Genomic DNA, 19,897 nt, shown 5'->3' on the forward strand with positions numbered 1-19,897 from the left:
TCGATATGCTGATAGAATTTAGGGAGCCTTGTTTTCAGATTAGCTTTGTTAAAATCCCCAGCTACAATAAATGCAGCGTCAGGATATGTGGTTTACATAGAGTCAAATTAAGTTCTTTCAGGGCCGTCGATGTGTCTGCTTGGGGGGGAATATACACGACTGGGATTATGATCGAAGAGAATAGCTCTCTTTCCTTCCCATATTTCTGGCACTGAAATAGAACATGTTCCACTGTCCTCCCGAATGGCACAGTGGTCTAAGGCACTGCATCACAGTGCACGAGTTGTCACTACAGACCCGGGTTCGATCCTGCTGTATTACAACCGGCCGTGACTGGAAATCCCATAGGGCGGCACAAAATTGGCCCAGTGTAGATCGAGTTAGGGGAGGGTTTGGCTGGGGGGCTTTACTTGGCTCATCATGCTCTAGCGACTCCTTTTGGTGGCCGGGCGCCTGCAGGCTATCCTCGGTTGTCAGGTGAACCTTGATTCCTCCGACAAATTGGTGTGGCTGGCTTCCTGGTTAACCGGGCGGATGTTAAGACGCGTGGTTTGGCGGGTCATGTATCGGAGGACGCATGACTCAACCTTCACCTCCCGAGCCCGTTGGGGAGTTTCAGCGATGAGACAAGATCGAAATATATCGAAAAACGTGTTCCATTGTCTCCATCTCCTCCTGACAATGAGCACCCTCCCAGTCTGATGTTTCTTCGCCAATTTCAATGTACTATTGAGCATTCTGGGTCCCAGTCTCAGCCGTGTGATTACACTTCTCTCTCGGCCTGATGGCCTCCTTGACCCAACCTTTTCCTGAATCTTAAACAGTTATCTTCCCTTTCCCTCCCTTTTCCACAACAACTCTTGCCACTGTTTTCATCAAACCCTTGACTTTTCCTTTACTGATTGACAATTCCATCTTAATTAACAATAGGATGTTTAAGAGCCTGCTTGGTGATACCATTCACCTCCTCCTTCCCTTCTACTCCCACGTGAGCTGTTACCCAGAGGAACATCACAAATACCCCCATCTTTCTCACCCTATATAAGCACTGAAAAACCACATACAATACATCCTGTCAAAAAGGCTCATCACTGCTGTACAGGAGTCGGGGCAGGTGATTACTCTGTCTGGCCTCACCTCCTCCACCCACTCTGCAGCCAAGAGTATGGTCTTCAACTCCATTGTGTAAACAGATAAATGATCCGTTTCTCTTTTTGTCACTGCCACCTTAAACTCAGGATGCATCAGTTTTGTTCCTAAACAACCAAACCGTAAATAGAAATCCGTGTCCATTGAGGTCATTTACAAAATTAGACTGATTGGCCAGATGGTGGCGCTATAATAAGAGATTGAAAATGCTTAATTTGACAGGTCAAGGGCCTAACCCCGTTTTGACCTAAAGTCTTTCAATTTGGTAGATGTGTTCCTTGTGAGGTGAGGGACCTATGTTCCAAAGACCAGGGACCAATAAGGTTCGCCATGATGAATTTTCCGCCATTTTGAATTTTGTGAAAAACACTTAAACCGCTACCAAAGATTTTTACAACTGTTCTGTCTGTGATGGTACTCTTCTGGCACCGAATGTCCGATCTGCACAAAAGTATTCACACCCCGTGACTTTTTCCACATTTTGTTGTGTTACAGGCTGAATTGAACATTTATTCACCTTTTGATTTTTTTGTCATTGGCTTACACACAATACCCAATAATGTAAAAGTGGAATTATGTTTTTTGAAACGTTTACAAAAAAAAAAAAAATGAAATGCTGAAGTGCCTTTAGTTAGTAGGTATTCAACCCCTTTTAATGGCAAGCCTAAATAAATTCAGGAATAAACATTTGCTTAGCAAGTCACATAATGAGTTGCATGGACTCTGGTGTAATAGTGTTTAACGTATTTTTGAATGACTACCTCATTTCTGTACCCCACACATACAATTATCTGTAAGGTCCCTCAGCTGAGCAGTGAATTTCAAATTGAAGTGCAACCACAAAAAAATACTTTGATATCCTTTAGAACAGTAGCCTGGGTTTTTCTAATGACTGCCTTGCCTGGTTCACCAACTGCTTTGCAGACAGAGTTCAGTGTCTCAAATCGGAGGGCATGTTGTCCGGTCCTCTGGCAGTCTCTATGGGGGTTGTCGTGGAAATTTCCTCTATTTACCAAATCATGAGCGCAAACCACACACAAGTCAGAGTTAGTTATCAAAGTCCATCTTTAATTATATGAGCTCTATCACAACCCTGTGACTCTCAGATCAATTCAGTGTCTATCCATGAATTCTCTGAGAGCCCCCTCTACATTGCAACTGAGATCCTTTAATAGCAAAGAACACACATAGTCAGACAGCATAGACATAATAAATCGTTCAACTTTGTCTCCTTACTCAAACCCAGAACTATAAACCAATCCTACATATCAACAGGCATATATCAAATTGTCATTTAGAATAAACCAATTCTAAATACAACCAATCCTGGACAAGCTCACGGGGAGCATAGAATGATTCCAGACACTGCCATCCTCCTCTCCCCGATGGGAAAAGTAGGGAGTGACTGGCACACAGACACAGTGGAGCAAAAGATATGTTTACACATGATGACACCTTGACCTCTCCCCTCTCTGCGGCCCATGCAACTTAGTCTTGACATAGAACGGATAACTGCAATCCCGCCACAGTATTATACAAAAATAACATTCTGATGAGAAGTAACTTACAAACATATGATGAATATAAAACATATTACCTATGTTACCAACCAATTCTGATTATTCCCCAACAGGGTGCCACAGGGTTCAATTCTCGGGCCGACTCTTTTCTCTGTATATATCAATGATGTTGCTCTTGCTGCGGGCGATTCCCTGATCCATCTCTACGCAGACGACACCATTCTGTATACTTCTGGCCCTTCCTTGGACACTGTGCTATCTAACCTCCAAACGAGCTTCAATGCCATGCAACACTCCTTCCTTGGCCTCCAACTGCTCTTAAACGCTAGCAAAACCAAATGCATGCTTTTCAAACATTCGCTGCCTGCACCCGCACGCCCGACTAGCATCACCACCCTGGATGGTGCCGACCTAGAATATGTGGACATCTAAAAGTACCTAGGTGTCTGGCTAGACTGTAAACTCTCCTTCCAGACTCATATCAAACATCTCCAATCTAAAATCAAATCTAGAGTTGGCTTTCTATTCCGCAACAAAGCTTCCTTCACTCACGCCGCCAAACTTACCCGAGTAAAACTGACTATCCTACCGATCCTCAACTTCGGCGATGTCATCTACAAAACAGCTTCCAATACTCTACTCAGCAAACTGGATGCAGTTTATCACAGTGCCATCCGTTTTGTTACTAAAGCACCTTATACCACCCACCACTGCGACCTGTATGCTCTAGTCGGCTGGTCCTCGCTACATATTCGTCGCCAGACCCACTGGCTCCAGGTCATCTACAAGTCCATGCTAGGTAAAGCTCCGCCTTATCTCAGTTCACTGGTCACGATGGCAACACCCACCCGTAGCACGCGCTCCAGCAGGTGTATCTCACTGACCATCCCTAAAGCCAACACCTCATTTGGTCGCCTTTCCTTCCAGTTCTCTGCTGCCTGTGACTGGAACGATTTGCAAAAATGGCTGAAGTTGGAGACTTTCATCTCCCTCACCAACTTTAAACATCTGCTATCTGGGCAGCTAACCGATCGCTGCAGCTGTACATAGTCCATCGGTAAATAGCCCACCCAATTTACCTACCTCATCCCCATACCGTTTTTATTTATTTACTTTTCTGCTCTTTTGCACACCAGTATCTCTACCTGCACATGACCATTTGATAATTTCACTCCAGTGTTAATCTGCTAAATTGTAATTATTCACCTACCTCCTCATGCCTTTTGCACACAATGTATATAGACTATTTTTTTATTTTTCTACTGTGTTATTGACTTGTTTATTGTTTACTCCATGTGTAACTCTGTGTTGTTGTCTGTTCACACTGCTATGCTTTATCTTGGCCAGGTCGCAGTTGTAAATGAGAACTTGTCTCAACTAGCCTACCTGGTTAAATGAAGGTGAAATAAAATAAATAAAATTAAAATAAAAACATGGTCAAGTTATTAATTACACTTTGTATGGTGAAGCCTAGCGGTTAAGAGCATCAGGCCAGGAAAGGTCACTGGTTAGAATTCTGCCATTCTGCCCTTGAGCAAGGCAGTTAAGCCACAACAACAACTGTTCCCTGGGTGTCGATGACGTGGACTACGATTAAGGCAGCCCCCCGCACCTCTCTAATTCAGAGGGGTTGGGTTAAATGCAGGAGACACATTTCGGTTGAATGCATTCAGTTGTGCAACTGACTAGGTATGCCTTTTCCCTTTCCCAATACACCCAGTAACTACAAAGATAAAGGCGTCCTTCCTAACTCAGTTGATCGAGAGGAAGGAAACCGCTCAGGGATTTCACGATGAGGTCAATGGTGACTTTAAAACAGTTACATAGTTTAATGGCTGTGATGGGAGGAAACTGAGGATGGATAAACAACATTGTAGTTACTCCACAATACTAAGCTAATTGACAGTGAAAAGAAGGAAGCATGTACAGAATAAAAATGTTCCAAAACATGCATCCTTGTTGCAACAAGGCAATAAAGTTATACTGAAAAGAATGTGGCCAAGCAATTAACTTTTTTCCCCCTGAATAGAAACTGTTATTGTTGTGGCAAATTCAATACAACACATTACTCTGTGCCACTCTCCATATTTTAAAGCATAGTAGTGGCTGCATCGTGTTATGGGTATGCTTGTAATCATTAAGGACTGGGGAGTTTTTCAGGATGAAAATTTTACGTAATGGAGCTAAGCACAGGCAAAATCCTAGAGGAGAATCTGGTTCAATCTGCTTTCCACCAGACACTTGGGGAAGAATTCACCTTTCAGCAGGAAAATAACCTAAAACACAAGGCCAAATCTAATCAAATAAATAATACACTGGAGTTGCTTACCAAGAAGACAATGAATGTTCCGGAGTGGCCGAGTTACCGTTTTGACAAATCTACTGGAAAATCTATGGCAACTCCTGAAAAATGGTTGTCTAGCAATGATCAACAACACATTTGACAGAACTTTGAGAATTTTGAAAAGAACAATGGGCGAATATTGCACAATCCACATGTGGAATGCTCTTAGAGACATAGCCAGAAAGATTCACAGCTGTAATTGCTGCCAAAGGTGCTTCTACATAGTAGAAGTGGTCCTTCTGTAGCTCAGTTGGTAGAGCATGGCGTTTGTAACGCCAGGGTAGAGGGTTCGATCCCCGGGACCACCCATACGTAGAATGTATGCACACATGACTGTAAGTCGCTTTGGATAAAAGCGTCTGCTAAATGGCATATATTATTATATTATTATTGACTCGCATGTGACTACTTATGTAAATTCAATATTTCTGTATTTCAATACATTTGCAAAAATGTCGAAAAAGCATGTTTTCACTTTCTCATTATGGGGTATTGTATGTAAATGGGTGAGAATATTTTTTTTAATCCATTTTGAATCCAGGTGGTAAAACACAACAAAATGTGGAACAAGTCAAGGGGTATGAATGAAAACTTTCTGAAAGCATCTATGTACAAAGGTCTCTCAAAACACAATATTTTCCAGACTTGTACCTAAAACAACGTCATTTGTGGGGGTCAACATGTTTACTGTTGACCAATAATAATTCACATGGTCTGGCACATAAATGCATATAAATCAGTCAAGGATATTCATATTGTAACAAAATTTGGTGCACATGTTGCAAACACTGTCAAGACTCAACAAGATTCATATCGACCACATGGTGGCGCATGGGCACAAGCAAGGGCACAGAGTGATGAAATTTTGGCTAACATAGCCCACCTACGAAATATCTCAGACACCACTGGCCTGATTTTGACTAAACGATGTTGACTTAACGTCTTGTCATAGAGATCCATCATTTACAAAATTACACTGAGTGGCCCAACAGGGGCTCTGCATCATTCGTGGGGGACAACATGTTTACTGTTGCCTTGTTTTTTATTAAATTTGTAAACATTGTCTTATTGTGGTTATTCTCATTGATCATTTGAGCACTGACTGATACCTGTTGAGTAGACTCTGTATTGTTGCAATACAATTCATTAGTACTGTAGTGGGATAGTGGACAGTTCAGTGGAGGATGTTTTTATGTTTTGTTTGTTTGTTTTGCTCTTGAATGTGATTTGACCTTGTTACCTCTTGGATTATAAAAGTTTCAACCAATCTAGCTGTTTTCATTAGTGGTTAGGCAGACCAATGGTTGGTCAGAAACACTTGCATTGTTGGGCTATAGTATCATTATAGGTCATGATCTAAGTACTATTGCTGGGGTTTTCAAACGTTTCCTTTCTGAGGCCCACTACTTAGTTAAGATTTATATTATGGTTCTTCTGTTTCATCTCTGCTTTTCCAGGGACCCCTGTAAACAACTCCTTTGGGCCCCCTATTGAGAACCACTGCTCAATATACATACTTTTTAGGCTATGAAATGCCTAATGATAGCCTAGTGAACAGTGACAAAGTTCAAAGTAACATTCACACAAAGATGATTGTGAGAGTAAAATCCAAATCAGTCAGGAACGTCACACCAAGGGTAGATGATGTCATTCATATATCATTACTTTGAAAGTATGGATGGGATGGTGAGAGCTGACATTTGTATTATCACTGCGCATGGCCAATTCCCAAACGAGCCTCTCCCTTCTACGACGCTTCAGTCTGCCCTCACATTCTGCGCTTGCGTATTATCAACCTAGCGGCTGCAGGGTAGGGCGAATCGGTGGGAGTTAGCTTGGTGTGTAATGGCGGCTTCGGTGTTGCTGTCTGCGGAGAACACCGGACCGACTTTTGCGGTCGGCAATTCTGGAGTGGTCGGGTCTCCCGGTAATGGAGTAGGGGCACCGGGTCCTGCGTCTTGGAATCGGTCTCTGGACAGGGCATTAGACGAAGCCTCGGCAACTGGTTGTCTCAACCTCAGCGGCAGGAAACTGAAGGAGTTCCCGAGGAGCGTCGCCAACCACGACCTCACAGACACAACTCGGGCCGGTGAGTGGGGATCGAGACTCGCGCAGTAGAATAGATGGAAATGTTTATAATAAATCCATACAGGCACCTCGACGATGGCTGTGGGTATCTAGCTAGCCAGCATAGGCTCGAAAATATACTTGTTTTGACTTGGAGTAGCTACCAAGTTAGCCTGCTAGCTAACGTCACGACACTGTCCGGCCAACATTAGCAAGCTAGCTGACGTTAGCCAGCCAGCCAGCTAGCGAGGGTCCAGACGTCTCCAGACAGCGGAGTTGGTCAACACTGGTTTGAATGAGTTACATTTTCTGATGAACGATGTTGCTTGTTTTGGCTGCTAGCAAACGATTTAGTTAATTTAGTTAGCTTACTATTTGCTTTGGGAAGTTGGCAAAGTATCGCTCAACAAGCTAGCGTGTTAAGCATGTCGCTATGTAACAATGCTCCTGTTAATTTGGAGAGCTACTCAGCTAGCTAACGTTAGCGGTAACCTTAAGTTAGAGAACTGGCTAGCTAGACCATAACGTTAGTTATTTGACGGGTGACTAGTTACCTAAGTTATTTACTTGCCAGCCTAACTTTAGTCAGCTCATGTTTTCATATGGATGTAGGTAGTTATAACATGCTGAAAATACATTCTCAGGCGCACTCAAAACGTTATAATACGTGGGGCGAGAATTGACAGATTTGTACCCTCATGGAATGTGAACTCTTATCAAGAACCGGTTTAGTCACCATTACTTGTTTTTGCAGGTAACTCGTGGCACAGAAAATGCGGGATGCGGTGAACTATTTGTTATTGTTTGTGATACGATGTTCATCTTTGGCATGGTGCATTGCATCGTCCCTCACAGCTCATATGAGATGGACAGTCATTTGAGGGACTGTGGCAGGCCTGGGGTTGGGCTTTGACACGATGTCGCACATTCCTGAACTCGCTCCAGACTGTCACTAACGGCCACTAAACACACACATGACATGTATAATTTGGATGGCTCATGCCATACCAGTATTTCTGGAAAATATCGTTTTCCCCTTTTACCCATTTAACGTTTTTTTTCTCTGTCTTCTATAGGCATAATGAATGCAATAATTAGCCTCTTATGAGATTTCCCTCCCCTGGACCTGTACACAGACCCCTACCCCACACACACTTGCAGGGGTTGACTCATAACCCGAAGTCCCCTCAGTTATATCCATGGGCCAGGTAACTTTAGGGTAATTAAAGTGGAACTGACATTATTTTATCAACTTAATCTTATTAAAATCGGTTCATATACACACCAAGAATAATATGACACTTAAAAAATATATATAAATATATATTTTCTGACAAGGGAGCACTTCGACATGGTCATTATCATGTTTTCATAAATTCTTACAATGTTTGGGAATTACCTATACTAAGACATTTGTGAAAATGCTGAAGCAATGTAGATTGGGGAAACAACCTTGCTTTTGGACAATGAATAGACACTGAAGTAAATAAAACCTAATAAAAACATCTCCCTGGTCCAGCACCGTAGTCTACCTGTGCACTATAGTAGGCCTTTATGAAAACAAGCCATTTGTCACAGGCCTGGGATAATTCACTTTGATCTGGACTGTGTGTTTTATAGGCAGTTCAGCAGCGTGACTTTAGATAATTAGAAATCATTCTCCAAAAGCCACAACATACACCTGAATGGATTTCTGCAAATACCAGGAGTCCCTTACATTTGGCAACTTTACAGTCCTCTTGAACAAACAACTATGAAAAGGCAGTCTCTCTTCCTCAGTTACAGTGGGGCAAAAAAGTATTTAGTCAGCCACCAATTGTGCAAGTTCTCCCACTTAAAAAGATGAGGCCTGTAATTTTCATCATAGGTACACATCAACTATGACAGACAAAATTAGGAAAGAAAATCCAGAAATCACATTGTAGGATTTTTAATGAATTTATTTGCTAATTATGGTGGAAAATAGTTATTTGATCACCTACAAACAAGCAAGATTTCTGGCTCTCACAGACCTGTAACTTCTTACAAGACCACTGATAATCTCCCTCGATCTGGGGCTCCACGCAAGATCTCACCCCGTGGGGTCAAAATGATCACAAGAACGGTGAGCAAAAATCCCAGAACCACACGGGGGGACCTAGTGAATGACCTGCAGAGAGCTGGGACCAAAGTAACAACGCCTACCATCAGTAACGCACTACGCCGCCAGGGACACAAATCCTGCAGTGCCAGACGTGTCCCCCTGCTTAAGCCAGTACAAGTCCAGGCCGGTCTGAAGTTTGATAGAGAGCATTTAGATGATCCAGAATAAGATTGGGAGAATGTCATATGGTCAGATGAAACCAAAATAGAACTTTTTGGTAAAAACTCAACTCGTCGTGTTTGGAGGACAAAGAATGCTGAGTTGCATCCAAAGAACACCATACCTACTGTGAAGCATGGGGGTGGAAACATCATGCTTTGGGGCTGTTTTTCTGCAAAGGGACCAGGACGACTGATCCGTGTGAAGGAAAGAATGAATGGGGCCATGTATCGTGAGATTTTGAGTGAAAAACCTCTTTCCATCAGCAAGGGCATTGAAGATGAAACGTGGCTGGGTCTTTCAGCATGACAATGATCCCAAACACACCGCCCGGGCAACGAAGGAGTGGCTTCGTAAGAAGCATTTCAAGATCCTGGAGTGGCCTAGACAGTCTCCAGATCTCAACCCCATAGAAAATCTTTGGAGGGAGTTGAAAGTCTGTGTTGCCCAGCAACAGCCCCAAGACATCACTGCTCCAGAGGAGATCTGCATGGAGGAATGGGCCAAAATACCAGCAACAGTGTGTGAAAAACGTTTGACCTCTGTCATTGCCAACAAAGGGTATATAACAAAGTATTGAGAAACTTTTGTTATTGACCAAATACTTATTTTCCACCATAATTTGCAAATTAATTAATTAAACATTCTACAAAGTGATTTCTGGATTTTTTTTCTTCTCATCTTGTCTGTCATAGTTGAAGTGTACCTATGATGAAAATTACAGGCCTCATCTTTTTTTAAGTGGGAGAACGTGCACACTTGGTGGCTGACTAAATAATTTTTTTGCACCACTGTATGTACATCAACAAGATAAAAATGAATGCTAGCCAGAGCAAGGTGTGCTAAAATCTAACGAAGTAACATCAGATAAACCCATTCAAACTTTTTCAACTAGTTGTCTGTCAAAATTTCACTGAACGATGTGGAATTGTAGCCTACTTGTCCTTCTGCAGCTTGCCTGCACCCAAGCCAGCTGGCTAAAGTTCTTGCTATAGCTAGCTACTTCGACACAAATGAGAACAACCTCACTCTGACCATTTTACTCGCCCTAGAAGAGTTGGTTAGGCTGTTTGTCATGAACTCTCTCGATAACATGTAAACTATACCTTTTTTGCCTATGTTTACTGACATCGGTCATATTCAGCGGGTGTTTTGCATTTGTAAATTCATCAGTTATTCTGTGCTCTGGCACTCAGTGCTCTGAAATTGGAGTAGCGAGCTCGATAGCCAGAGTGAATTTGCAGACAAGATGCTAGCTAACTGGAAAAGTCGTTCAAGTTCTTCCTAGCTAACCAAATGACTCTTGCATCTCTAGCTGTGTATAGCCACAGAAAAATGATATCACTTGCCCACTCCTCCAATGACATCTTCCTAGTAGCTCCAGAACAAGTCAAAAGTTTGGATACACCTACTCATTCTTTATTTTGACTATTTCCAACATTCTAGAATAATAGTGAAGACATCAAAACTTTGAAATAACACATGGAATCATGTAGTAACCAAAAAAGGGTTAAACATATCAAAATATATTATATTTGAGATTATTTAAAGTAGCCACCCTTTCTTTGCCTTGATGACAGCATTGTACACTCTTGGTATTATCTCAACCATCTTCGTGAACTAGTCACCTGGATTGAATTTCAATTAACAGGTGTGTCTTGTTTATTTGTGGAATTTCTTTCCTTAATGCTTTTGAGCCAATCAGTTGTGTTGTGACAAGGCAGGGGTGGTATACAGAAGATAGCCCTATTTGGTAAAAGACCAAGTCCACATTATAGCAAGATCAGTCCAAATAAGCAAAGAGAAACAAAAGTACATCATTACTTTAAAGACATAAAGGTCAGTCAATATGGAACATTTCAAGAGCTTTGAACGTTTCTTCAAGTGCAGTCGCAAAAAACATCAAGCACAATGATGAAGCTGGCTCTCATGGGGACCCCCACAGGAAAGGAAGACCTTGAGCCAAGTTAATTCGTTACCAGCCTCAGATGGGCTCAGTGTTCTTGGCTTGGTACATAAATAGATACGCTAGCCTATTAGACACATTATTACTGACTTGTGATCTGTTTTTGTCCAAAATATTGAGTCGGTGAAACTGAACCTCGAATGGAGGCAGTAAGCAATGTACCAGGCCAGCTGTGATTTACTGTATGTCATGGAATGTTGAGTCAAATAGAACCTTCAGTACCAGTCAATAGTTTCGACACAGCTACTCATTCAAGGGGTTTTCTTTATTTGTACTATTTCCTACATTGTAGAATAATAGTGAAGACATCAAAACTATGAAATAACACATGGAATCATCAAATCAAATCAAATTTATTTATATAGCCCTTCGTACATCAGCTGATATCTCAAAGTGCTGTACAGAAACCCAGCCTAAAACCCCAAACAGCAAACAATGCAGGTGTAAAAGCACGGTGGCTAGGAAAAACTCCCTAGAAAGGCCAAAACCTAGGAAGAAACCTAGAGAGGAACCGGGCTATGTGGGGTGGCCAGTCCTCTTCTGGCTGTGCCGGGTAGAGATTATAACAGAACATGACCAAGATGTTCAAATGTTCATAAATGACCAGCATGGTCGAATAATAATAAGGCAGAACAGTTGAAACTGGAGCAGCAGCACAGTCAGGTGGACTGGGGACAGCAAGGAGCCATCATGTCAGGTAGTCCTGGGGCACGGTCCTAGGGCTCAGGTCCTCCGAGAGAGAGAAAGAAAGAGAGAATTAGAGAGAGCATATGTGGGGTGGCCAGTCCTCTTCTGGCTGTGCCGGGTGGAGATTATAACAGAACGTGGCCAAGATGTTCAAATGTTCATAAATGACCAGCATGGTTGAATAATAGTAATAATAATAATAGTAATAATAATCATGTAGTAACCAAAAGTGTTAAACATATCAAAATATATTTATTTGAGATTCTTCAAAGTAGCCACCCTTTGCCTTGATGACAGCTTTGCACACTCTTGGCTTTCTCTCAACCAGCTTCACCTGGAATTATTTTCCAACAATCTTGAAGGAGTTCCACATATGCTGAGCACTTGTTGGATGCTTTTCCATCACTCTGCTGTCTAACTCATCCCTAACCATCTCAATTGGGTTGAGGTTAGGGGATTATGGAGGCAAGGTCATCTGATGCAGCACCATCACGCTCCTTCTTGGTTAAATAGCCCTTACACAGCCTGAAGGTGTGTTTTGGGTCATTGTCCTGATGGAAAACAAATGATAGTCCCACAGCGCAAAGATGGGATGGTGTATCCCTGCAGAATGCTGTGGTAGCCATGCTGCTTCAGTGTGCCTTGAATTCTAAATAAATCACTGACAGTGGCACCAGCGAAGCACCATTACTCCTCCATGCTTCACGATTGGAACCACACATGCGGAGATCATCCGTTAACCAACTCTGCTCTCACAAAGAAACGATCTCAAATTTGGAACAAAGGACAGATTTCCACCGTTCTAATTGCTCGTGTTTCTTGGCCCAAGCAAGTCTCTTCTTCTTATTGGTGTCCTTTAGTAGTGGTTTCTTTGCAGCAATTCGACCATGAAGGCCTGATTCACCCAGTTTCTGAACAGTTGATGTTGAGATGTCTTACTTGGGCTCCTGAGTGCCGCAGCAGTCTAAGGCACTGCATCTCAGTGCAAGAGGCGACACTACAGTCCCTGGTTCGAATCCAGGCTGGATCACATCCGGTTGTGATTGGGAGTTCCATAGGGCGGTGCACAATTGGCCCGGGTTTGGCCAGGGTAGGCTGTCATTGTAAATAAGAATTTGATCTTAAACGACTTGCCTAGTTAAATAAAGGTTAAAAATATATATATATTTTTGACTCTTGAAACATTTATTTGGCCAGTAATCTGAGGTGCAGTTAACTCGAATAAACTTATCCTCTGCAGCACAGGTAACTGGGTCTTCCTTTCCTGTGGCGGTCATCATGATAGCCATTTTCACCATAGCGTTTGATGGATTTTGCGACTGTGCTTGAAGAAACTTAAATTTCCCGGATTGATTGACTTTCATGTCTTAAGATAATGCTGGACTTTAGTTTCTCTTTGCTTATCTGAGCTGATCTTACCATAAAATTGACTTGTTCTTTTTATTTTTTATTTTATTTCACCTTTATTTAATCAGGTAGGCTAGTTGAGGACAAGTTCTCATTTGCAACTGCGACCTGGCCAAGATAAAGCATAGCAGTGTGAACAGACAACACAGAGTTACACATGGAGTAAACAATTAACAAGTCAATAACACAGTAGAAAAAAAGGGGAGTCTATATACAATGTGTGCAAAAGGCATGAGGAGGTAGGTGAATAATTACAATTTTGCAGATTAACACTGGAGTGATAAATGATCAGATGGTCATGTACAGGTAGAGATACTGGTGTGCAAAAGAGCAGAAAAGTAAATAAATAAAAACAGTGTGGGGATGAGGTTGGTGAAAATGGGTGGGCTATGTACCAATAGACTATGTACAGCTGCAGCGATCGGTGAGCTGCTCGGATAGCTGATGTTTGAAGTTGGTGAGGGAGATAAAAGTCTCCAACTTCAGCGATTTAAAACATTTTTTTTATTAATTTCTTTTTAATTATTATTATTATTTTTTTGCAATTCGTTCCAGTCACAGGCAGCAGAGTACTGGAACGAAAGGCGGCCAAATGAGGTGTAGGCTTTAGGGATGATCAGTGAGATACACCTGCTGGAGCGCGTGCTACGGATGGGTGTTGCCATCGTGACCAGTGAACCTAGATAAGTCGGAGCTTTACCTAGCACGGACTTGTAGATGACCTGGAGCCAGTGGGTCTGGCGACGAATATGTAGCGAGGGCCAGCCGACTAGAGCATACAGGTCACAGTGGTGGGTAGTATAAGGTGCTTTAGTGACAAAACGGATGGCACTGTGATAAACTGAATCCAGTTTGCTGAGTAGAGTGTTGGAAGCGATTTTGTAGATGACGTCGCCGAAGTCGAGGATCGGTAGGATAGTCAGTTTTATAGAGACTGCCAGAGGACAGGACAACATGCCCTCCCGATTTGACACACTGAACTCTGTCTGCAAAGTAATTGGTGAACCAGGCAAGGCAGTCATCCGAAAAACCGAGGCTACTGAGTCTGCCGATAAGAATATGGTGATTGACAGAGTCGAAAGCCTTGGCAAGGTCGATGAAGACGGCTGCACAGTACTGTCTTTTGTCGATGGCGGTTATGATGTCGTTTAGTACCTTGAGTGTGGCTGAGGTGCACCCGTGACCGGCTCGGAAACCAGATTGAATAGCGGAGAAGGTACGGTGGTATTCGAGATGGTCAGTGACCTGTTTGTTGACTTGGCTTTCGAATACCTTAGATAGGCAGGGCAGGATGGATATAGGTCTGTAACAGTTTGGGTCCAGGGTGTCTCCCCCTTTGAAGAGGGGGATGACTGCGGCAGCTTTCCAATCCTTGGGGATCTCAGACGATATGAAAGAGAGGTTGAACAGGCTGGTAATAGGGGTTGCGACAATGACGGCGGATAGTTTCAGAAATAGAGGGTCCAGATTGTCAAGCCCAGCTGATTTATACGGGTCCAGGTTTTGCAGCTCTTTCAGAACATCTGCTATCTGGATTTGGGTAAAGGAGAACCTGGAGAGGCTTGGGCGAGGAGCTGCGGGGGCCGGAGCTGTTGGCCGAGGTAGGAGTAGCCAGGCGGAAGGCATGGCCAGCCGTTGAGAAATGATTGTTGAAGTTTTCGATAATCATGGATTTGTCGGTGGTGACCGTGTTCCCTAGCCTCAGTGCAGTGGGCAGCTGGGAGGAGGTGCTCTTGTTCTCCATGGATTTCACAGTGTCCCAGAACTTTTTGGAGTTGGAGCTACAGGATGCAAACTTCTGCCTGAAGAAGCTTTCCTGACTGACTGCGTGTATTGGTTCCTGACTTCCCTGAACAGTTGCATATCGCGGGGACTGTTCGATGCTATTGCAGTCCGCCACAGGATGTTTTTGTGCTGGTCGAGGGCAGTCAGGTCTGGAGTGAACCAAGGGCTGTATCTGTTCTTAGTTCTGCATTTTTTGAACGGAGCATGCTTATCTAAAATGGTGAGGAAGTTACTCTTAAAGAATGACCAGGCATCCTCAACTGACGGGATGAGGTCAATGTCCTTCCAGGGTACCCGGGCCAGGTCGATTAGAAAGGCCTGCTCACAGAAGTGTTTTAGGGAGCTTTTGACAGTGATGAGGGGTGGTCGTTTGACTGCGGATACAGGCAATGAGGCAGTGGTCGCTGAGATCCTGGTTGAAGACAGCGGAGGTGTATTTGGAGGGCCAGTTGGTCAGGATGACGTCTGTGAGGGTGCCCTTGCTTACAGAGTTAGGGTTGTACCTGGTGGGTTCCTTGATGATTTGTGTGAGATTGAGGGCATCTAGCTTAGATTGTAGGACTGCCGGGGTGTTAAGCATATCCCAGTTTAGGTCACCTAACAGAACAAACTCTGAAGCTAGATGGGGGGCAATCAATTCACAAATGGTGTCCAGGGCACAGCTGGGAGCAAAGGGGGGTCGGTAGCAGGCGGCAACAGTGAGAGACTTATTTCTGGAGAGAGTAATTTTCAGAATTAGTAGTTCGAACTGTTTGGGTATAGACCTGGAAAGTATGACATTACTTTGCAGGCTATCTCTGCAGTAGACTGCAACTCCTCCCCCTTTAGCAGTTCTATCTTGACAGAAGATGTTATAGTTGGGTGTGGAGATCTCAGAATTTTTGGTGGCCTTCCTGAGCCAGGATTCAGACACGGCAAGGACATCAGGGTTAGCAGAGTGTGCTAAAGCAGTGAGTAAAACAAACTTAGGTAGGAGGCTTCTGATGTTGACATGCATGAAACCAAAGCTTTTTCGATCACAGAAGTCAACAAATGAGGGTGCCTGGGGACATGCAGGGCCTGGGTTTACCTCCACATCACCCGCGGAACAGAGAAGGAGTAGTATGAGGGTGCGGCTAAGGGCTATCAAAACTGGTCGCCTAGAGCGTTGGGGACAGAGAATTAGAGGAGCAGGTTTCTGGGCATGGTAGAATATATTCAGGGCATAATGCGCAGACAGGGGTATGGTGGGGTGCGGGTATGGCGGAGGTAAGCCCAGGCACTGGGTGATGATGAGAGGTTTTATCTCTGGACATGCTGGTTGTAATGGGTGAGGTCACTGCATATGTGGGAGGTGGGACAAAGGATGTATCAGGGGTATGTGGAGTGGGACTAGGGGCTCCATAGTGAACTAAAACAATGATAACTAACCTGAGCAACAGTATACAAGGCATATTGACATTTGAGAGAGACATAAAGCGAGGCATACAGTAATCACAGGTGTTGAATTGGGAAAGCTAGCTAAAACATTGGGTGAGACAACAGCTAATCAGCTAGCATAACAACAGCAGGTAAAATGGCGCTGACTAGGCAACGGGGCCGACAGATAAAACAAACAAGCAGAATGGAGTACCGTGATTAATGGACAGTCCAGCGTGCATCAGCTATGTAGCCAAGTGATCAGAGTGATCAGAGTCCAGGGGGCAGCGGTGGATGGGGCAGGACTGGCGAGTGTTATCCAGGTTAAAAAATAACAATGACTAAGTAGCTTGTAGCTAGCTAGCTGGTTAGCTTCTGGAGGTTCTTGAGTGTGTTCTAAAAATAAAGATAATAGCGATTCCGTATCACATTGGGTGAGGCAGGTTTCCGGAAGGTATAAACACATTTTTTAAAAATCGGGAAGAGATAGAAAGTACATATGGGCCACTGTGTTTTTGGGACGCGGTGATGCAGACTGTTAGCAGGCCTGTGCTAACAAGCTAACAGATTAGCAGGCCGGGGAATGAGTAGGTGTCCATACTTTTGACTGGTACTGTATTTGTAAAACCTCTTTATAAAGTGTGTTTTGTAGCGTAAACTATGAATTTTATATTTTTGACTGATATTATGACTCTATTTCATATATGCAAAGTAGGTCAAATGCTGTCAGTTCCACTTTTATAGCCAAAAGAGAAAACAATACCTTTTAAACAAACCAGAAATGTTTTTTTTCTTGTGCAATTTATATCTTTAGGCTTTTACGTTAAATATTATTTTACGTTAAATATATCCTATCTGGCATTAGTGCGTACATCTCTAAGCTTTAGGGCCTATAACCGTGTGCATGTTAAATAACCTACACGCCAAATGCTTTGGGGAACAGTAGATAAAGTGGACATCGTCCACGTCGGAAAATAATCTGAGTTTAATTGAAAAACAGTAACGCTGCGAAATGGAGAGTTGAAAGTAAAGAGAAGGGAGGGCCAGACATTGTTTGGGAAAGTAGTAAAAGAGGATGATGCCAGTCCCAGCTATCTTATATGTGATGATTGTGAGGAGCTTCACAAATTTGACAGTCACAAGACAGGGACTTCAAATAGGCCTATGGCAGTTCAGTTCTGCTGTTCAGAGGTTAAATGGAAACTGAAATCTGGACACTGACTGTAGGTCTATAACCTCTCAGAGCCTTAATATTAAGTCCTGTAGAATTAACCATTTCTTGCAGTAAAATCATACACGAAATGTAGATAAGATTGGGACTTGGGAACAAGAGGTTGACCGATTAAAAAAAAAAATATATATATATATATATTTTTTTTTCAATACCGATACCGATTATTGGAGAAACAAACAAAAAAAGCCGATACATAAAACAAATACAAAAATAAAATATTTTTTTAATTTAGAGGTTTTAGGTTGTAGTTAATATAGTATTTATAGGACTATTTCTCTCTCTACCATTTGTATTTCATATACCTTTGACTATTGGATGTTCTTATAGGCACTTTAGTATTGCCAGTGTAACAGTATAGCTTCCGTCCCTCTCCTCGCCCCAACCTGGGCTCGAACCAGGAACACATCGACAACAACCACCCTCGAACCAGCTTTATCCATCGCTCCACAAAAGCTGCGGCCCTTACAGAGCAAGGGGAACAACTACTCCAAGTCTCAGAGCGAGTGAAGTTTAAAACGCTATTAGCGCGCACCCCGCTAACTAGCTAGCCATTTCACACAGGTTACACCAGCCTAATCTCGGGAGTTGATAGGCTTGAAGTTATTAACAGAGCTGTGCTGGTGAAGAGCTGCTGGCAAAACACACAAGTGCTGTTTGAATGAATGCTTACGAGCCTGCTGCTGCCTGCCATCTCTGTCAGACTGCTCTAACAAATATCAAATCATAAACTTAATTATAACATAATAACACACAGAAATACGAGCCTTTGGTTATTAATATGGTCGAATCCGGAAACTATAATTACGAAAACAAAGGTTTATTTCAGTAAAATATGGAAGCGTTCGGTATTTTATATAACGGGTGGCATCCCTAAGTCTAAATATTCTTGTTTCATTGTACAACCTTCAATGTTATGTCATAATTAAGTAAAATGGGAGCTTGGGAAGTTGAGTCTTAATTTGATCAAGTTACACTTGTGTGAAACTCACTGTTTGCCAGCTATATATCTCATAACTATTAAGTTAATTATCTAAGATGTGCCAAATGCATTCTCTCCAGCTGGGTTTTGCTAATGTTTGCTCAGTTGCTAATGTGAGCTTGCAAGATCAAGCTTCCTGGTAACGGCAGCAGAGACAAACCCCTCCTGGATTGAGATCGCTGCTGCCTAATATTTGTTTTGTGCGTGCTGCAAACTGTGTTTTGAGATACTTCAAACTGTGTTTTGAGATACTTCATAACTTTGAGTTGGGTTGTCTGTCCTTGTAGTGAATGTTTGCATGTTCTTGTTAGCAATTGCCTAGCATCCGCTGAGAATACCTTAGTACTTCTTAGAATTTTGTTAGCATTCTGGTAAGGGATGTTTTTGGCCTTTTATTTATTTGAAATGCAACTGCACCCCTTGCACTACCGGTAATACCGTAAATCCCAGGATGGCACAGGCACGGTATGAAGATATGGAAATCTGGTTAACACCCAACCAGTAGCAGTTATTTGCATAACCTTATTTCTATTACAGCATGTTGGATGACTCATTCCATTCACCCAGTTCAATGTAACAGTGACAGGTTTAGGCTACTACATGATATTCAAATTTTCCCTATACCTATCATGAGGTTGCTACAACCAAGCATATGAGAAGTTTACAATGTAGGTGCACACAGGTCGAGAGAAATTTGAAGTGACACATGGACAGACGGTGACATTCAATACCGTCTTGCACACACTTCCCTGCATCTAGCTGATATAGGGTGTAATCATTAGTCCAACAGTTGTAAATGAGAATTTCTATTGGACAAATTCAGGTATGTTTATCCCCGTTTTGTTCTGTTTGCTTCTGTTTAAGAAACGTTTTTCAACAGGAACAGTGGAATGAATACACCCCTGATCACAAGCAAACAGTTCACTTTCATAGCAGCCATTTCACAATTTTCACCCATATTAAGAGATCCAGCAACAGAGACAAAGCACACAGAAAAAAAAACAAGAAAAACAGCACCCACTTACACATCTATGCACCCACTTACACATCTTAATTTTG

The 19,897-nt window shown here is 42.7% G+C and overlaps 1 protein-coding gene across 7 annotated transcripts in view; it reads left to right on the forward strand.

Annotated features, from left to right (window-relative positions):
• Window positions 1–6,701: 6,701 nt before the first annotated feature.
• LOC118396801 (DISP complex protein LRCH3-like) overlaps window positions 6,702–19,897 on the forward strand; it is an 84,028-nt gene continuing 70,832 nt past the window's right edge. For 2 of the 7 annotated variants that reach the window (XM_052467102.1, XM_052467103.1), the window contains exon 1: window positions 6,702–7,102. In XM_052467102.1, the coding sequence (XP_052323062.1) occupies window positions 6,859–7,102 (244 nt within the window). In that variant the 5' untranslated portion in view covers window positions 6,702–6,858. The remainder of the gene's footprint in view (window positions 7,103–19,897) is intronic. The other 5 variants (XM_052467106.1, XM_052467107.1, XM_052467108.1 and 2 more) reach the window with 3 other exon arrangements.

This window comes from Oncorhynchus keta, chromosome 18 (genome assembly GCF_023373465.1).
Source record: "Oncorhynchus keta strain PuntledgeMale-10-30-2019 chromosome 18, Oket_V2, whole genome shotgun sequence".
In the NCBI taxonomy this organism is placed as follows: Eukaryota; Metazoa; Chordata; class Actinopteri; order Salmoniformes; family Salmonidae; genus Oncorhynchus; species Oncorhynchus keta.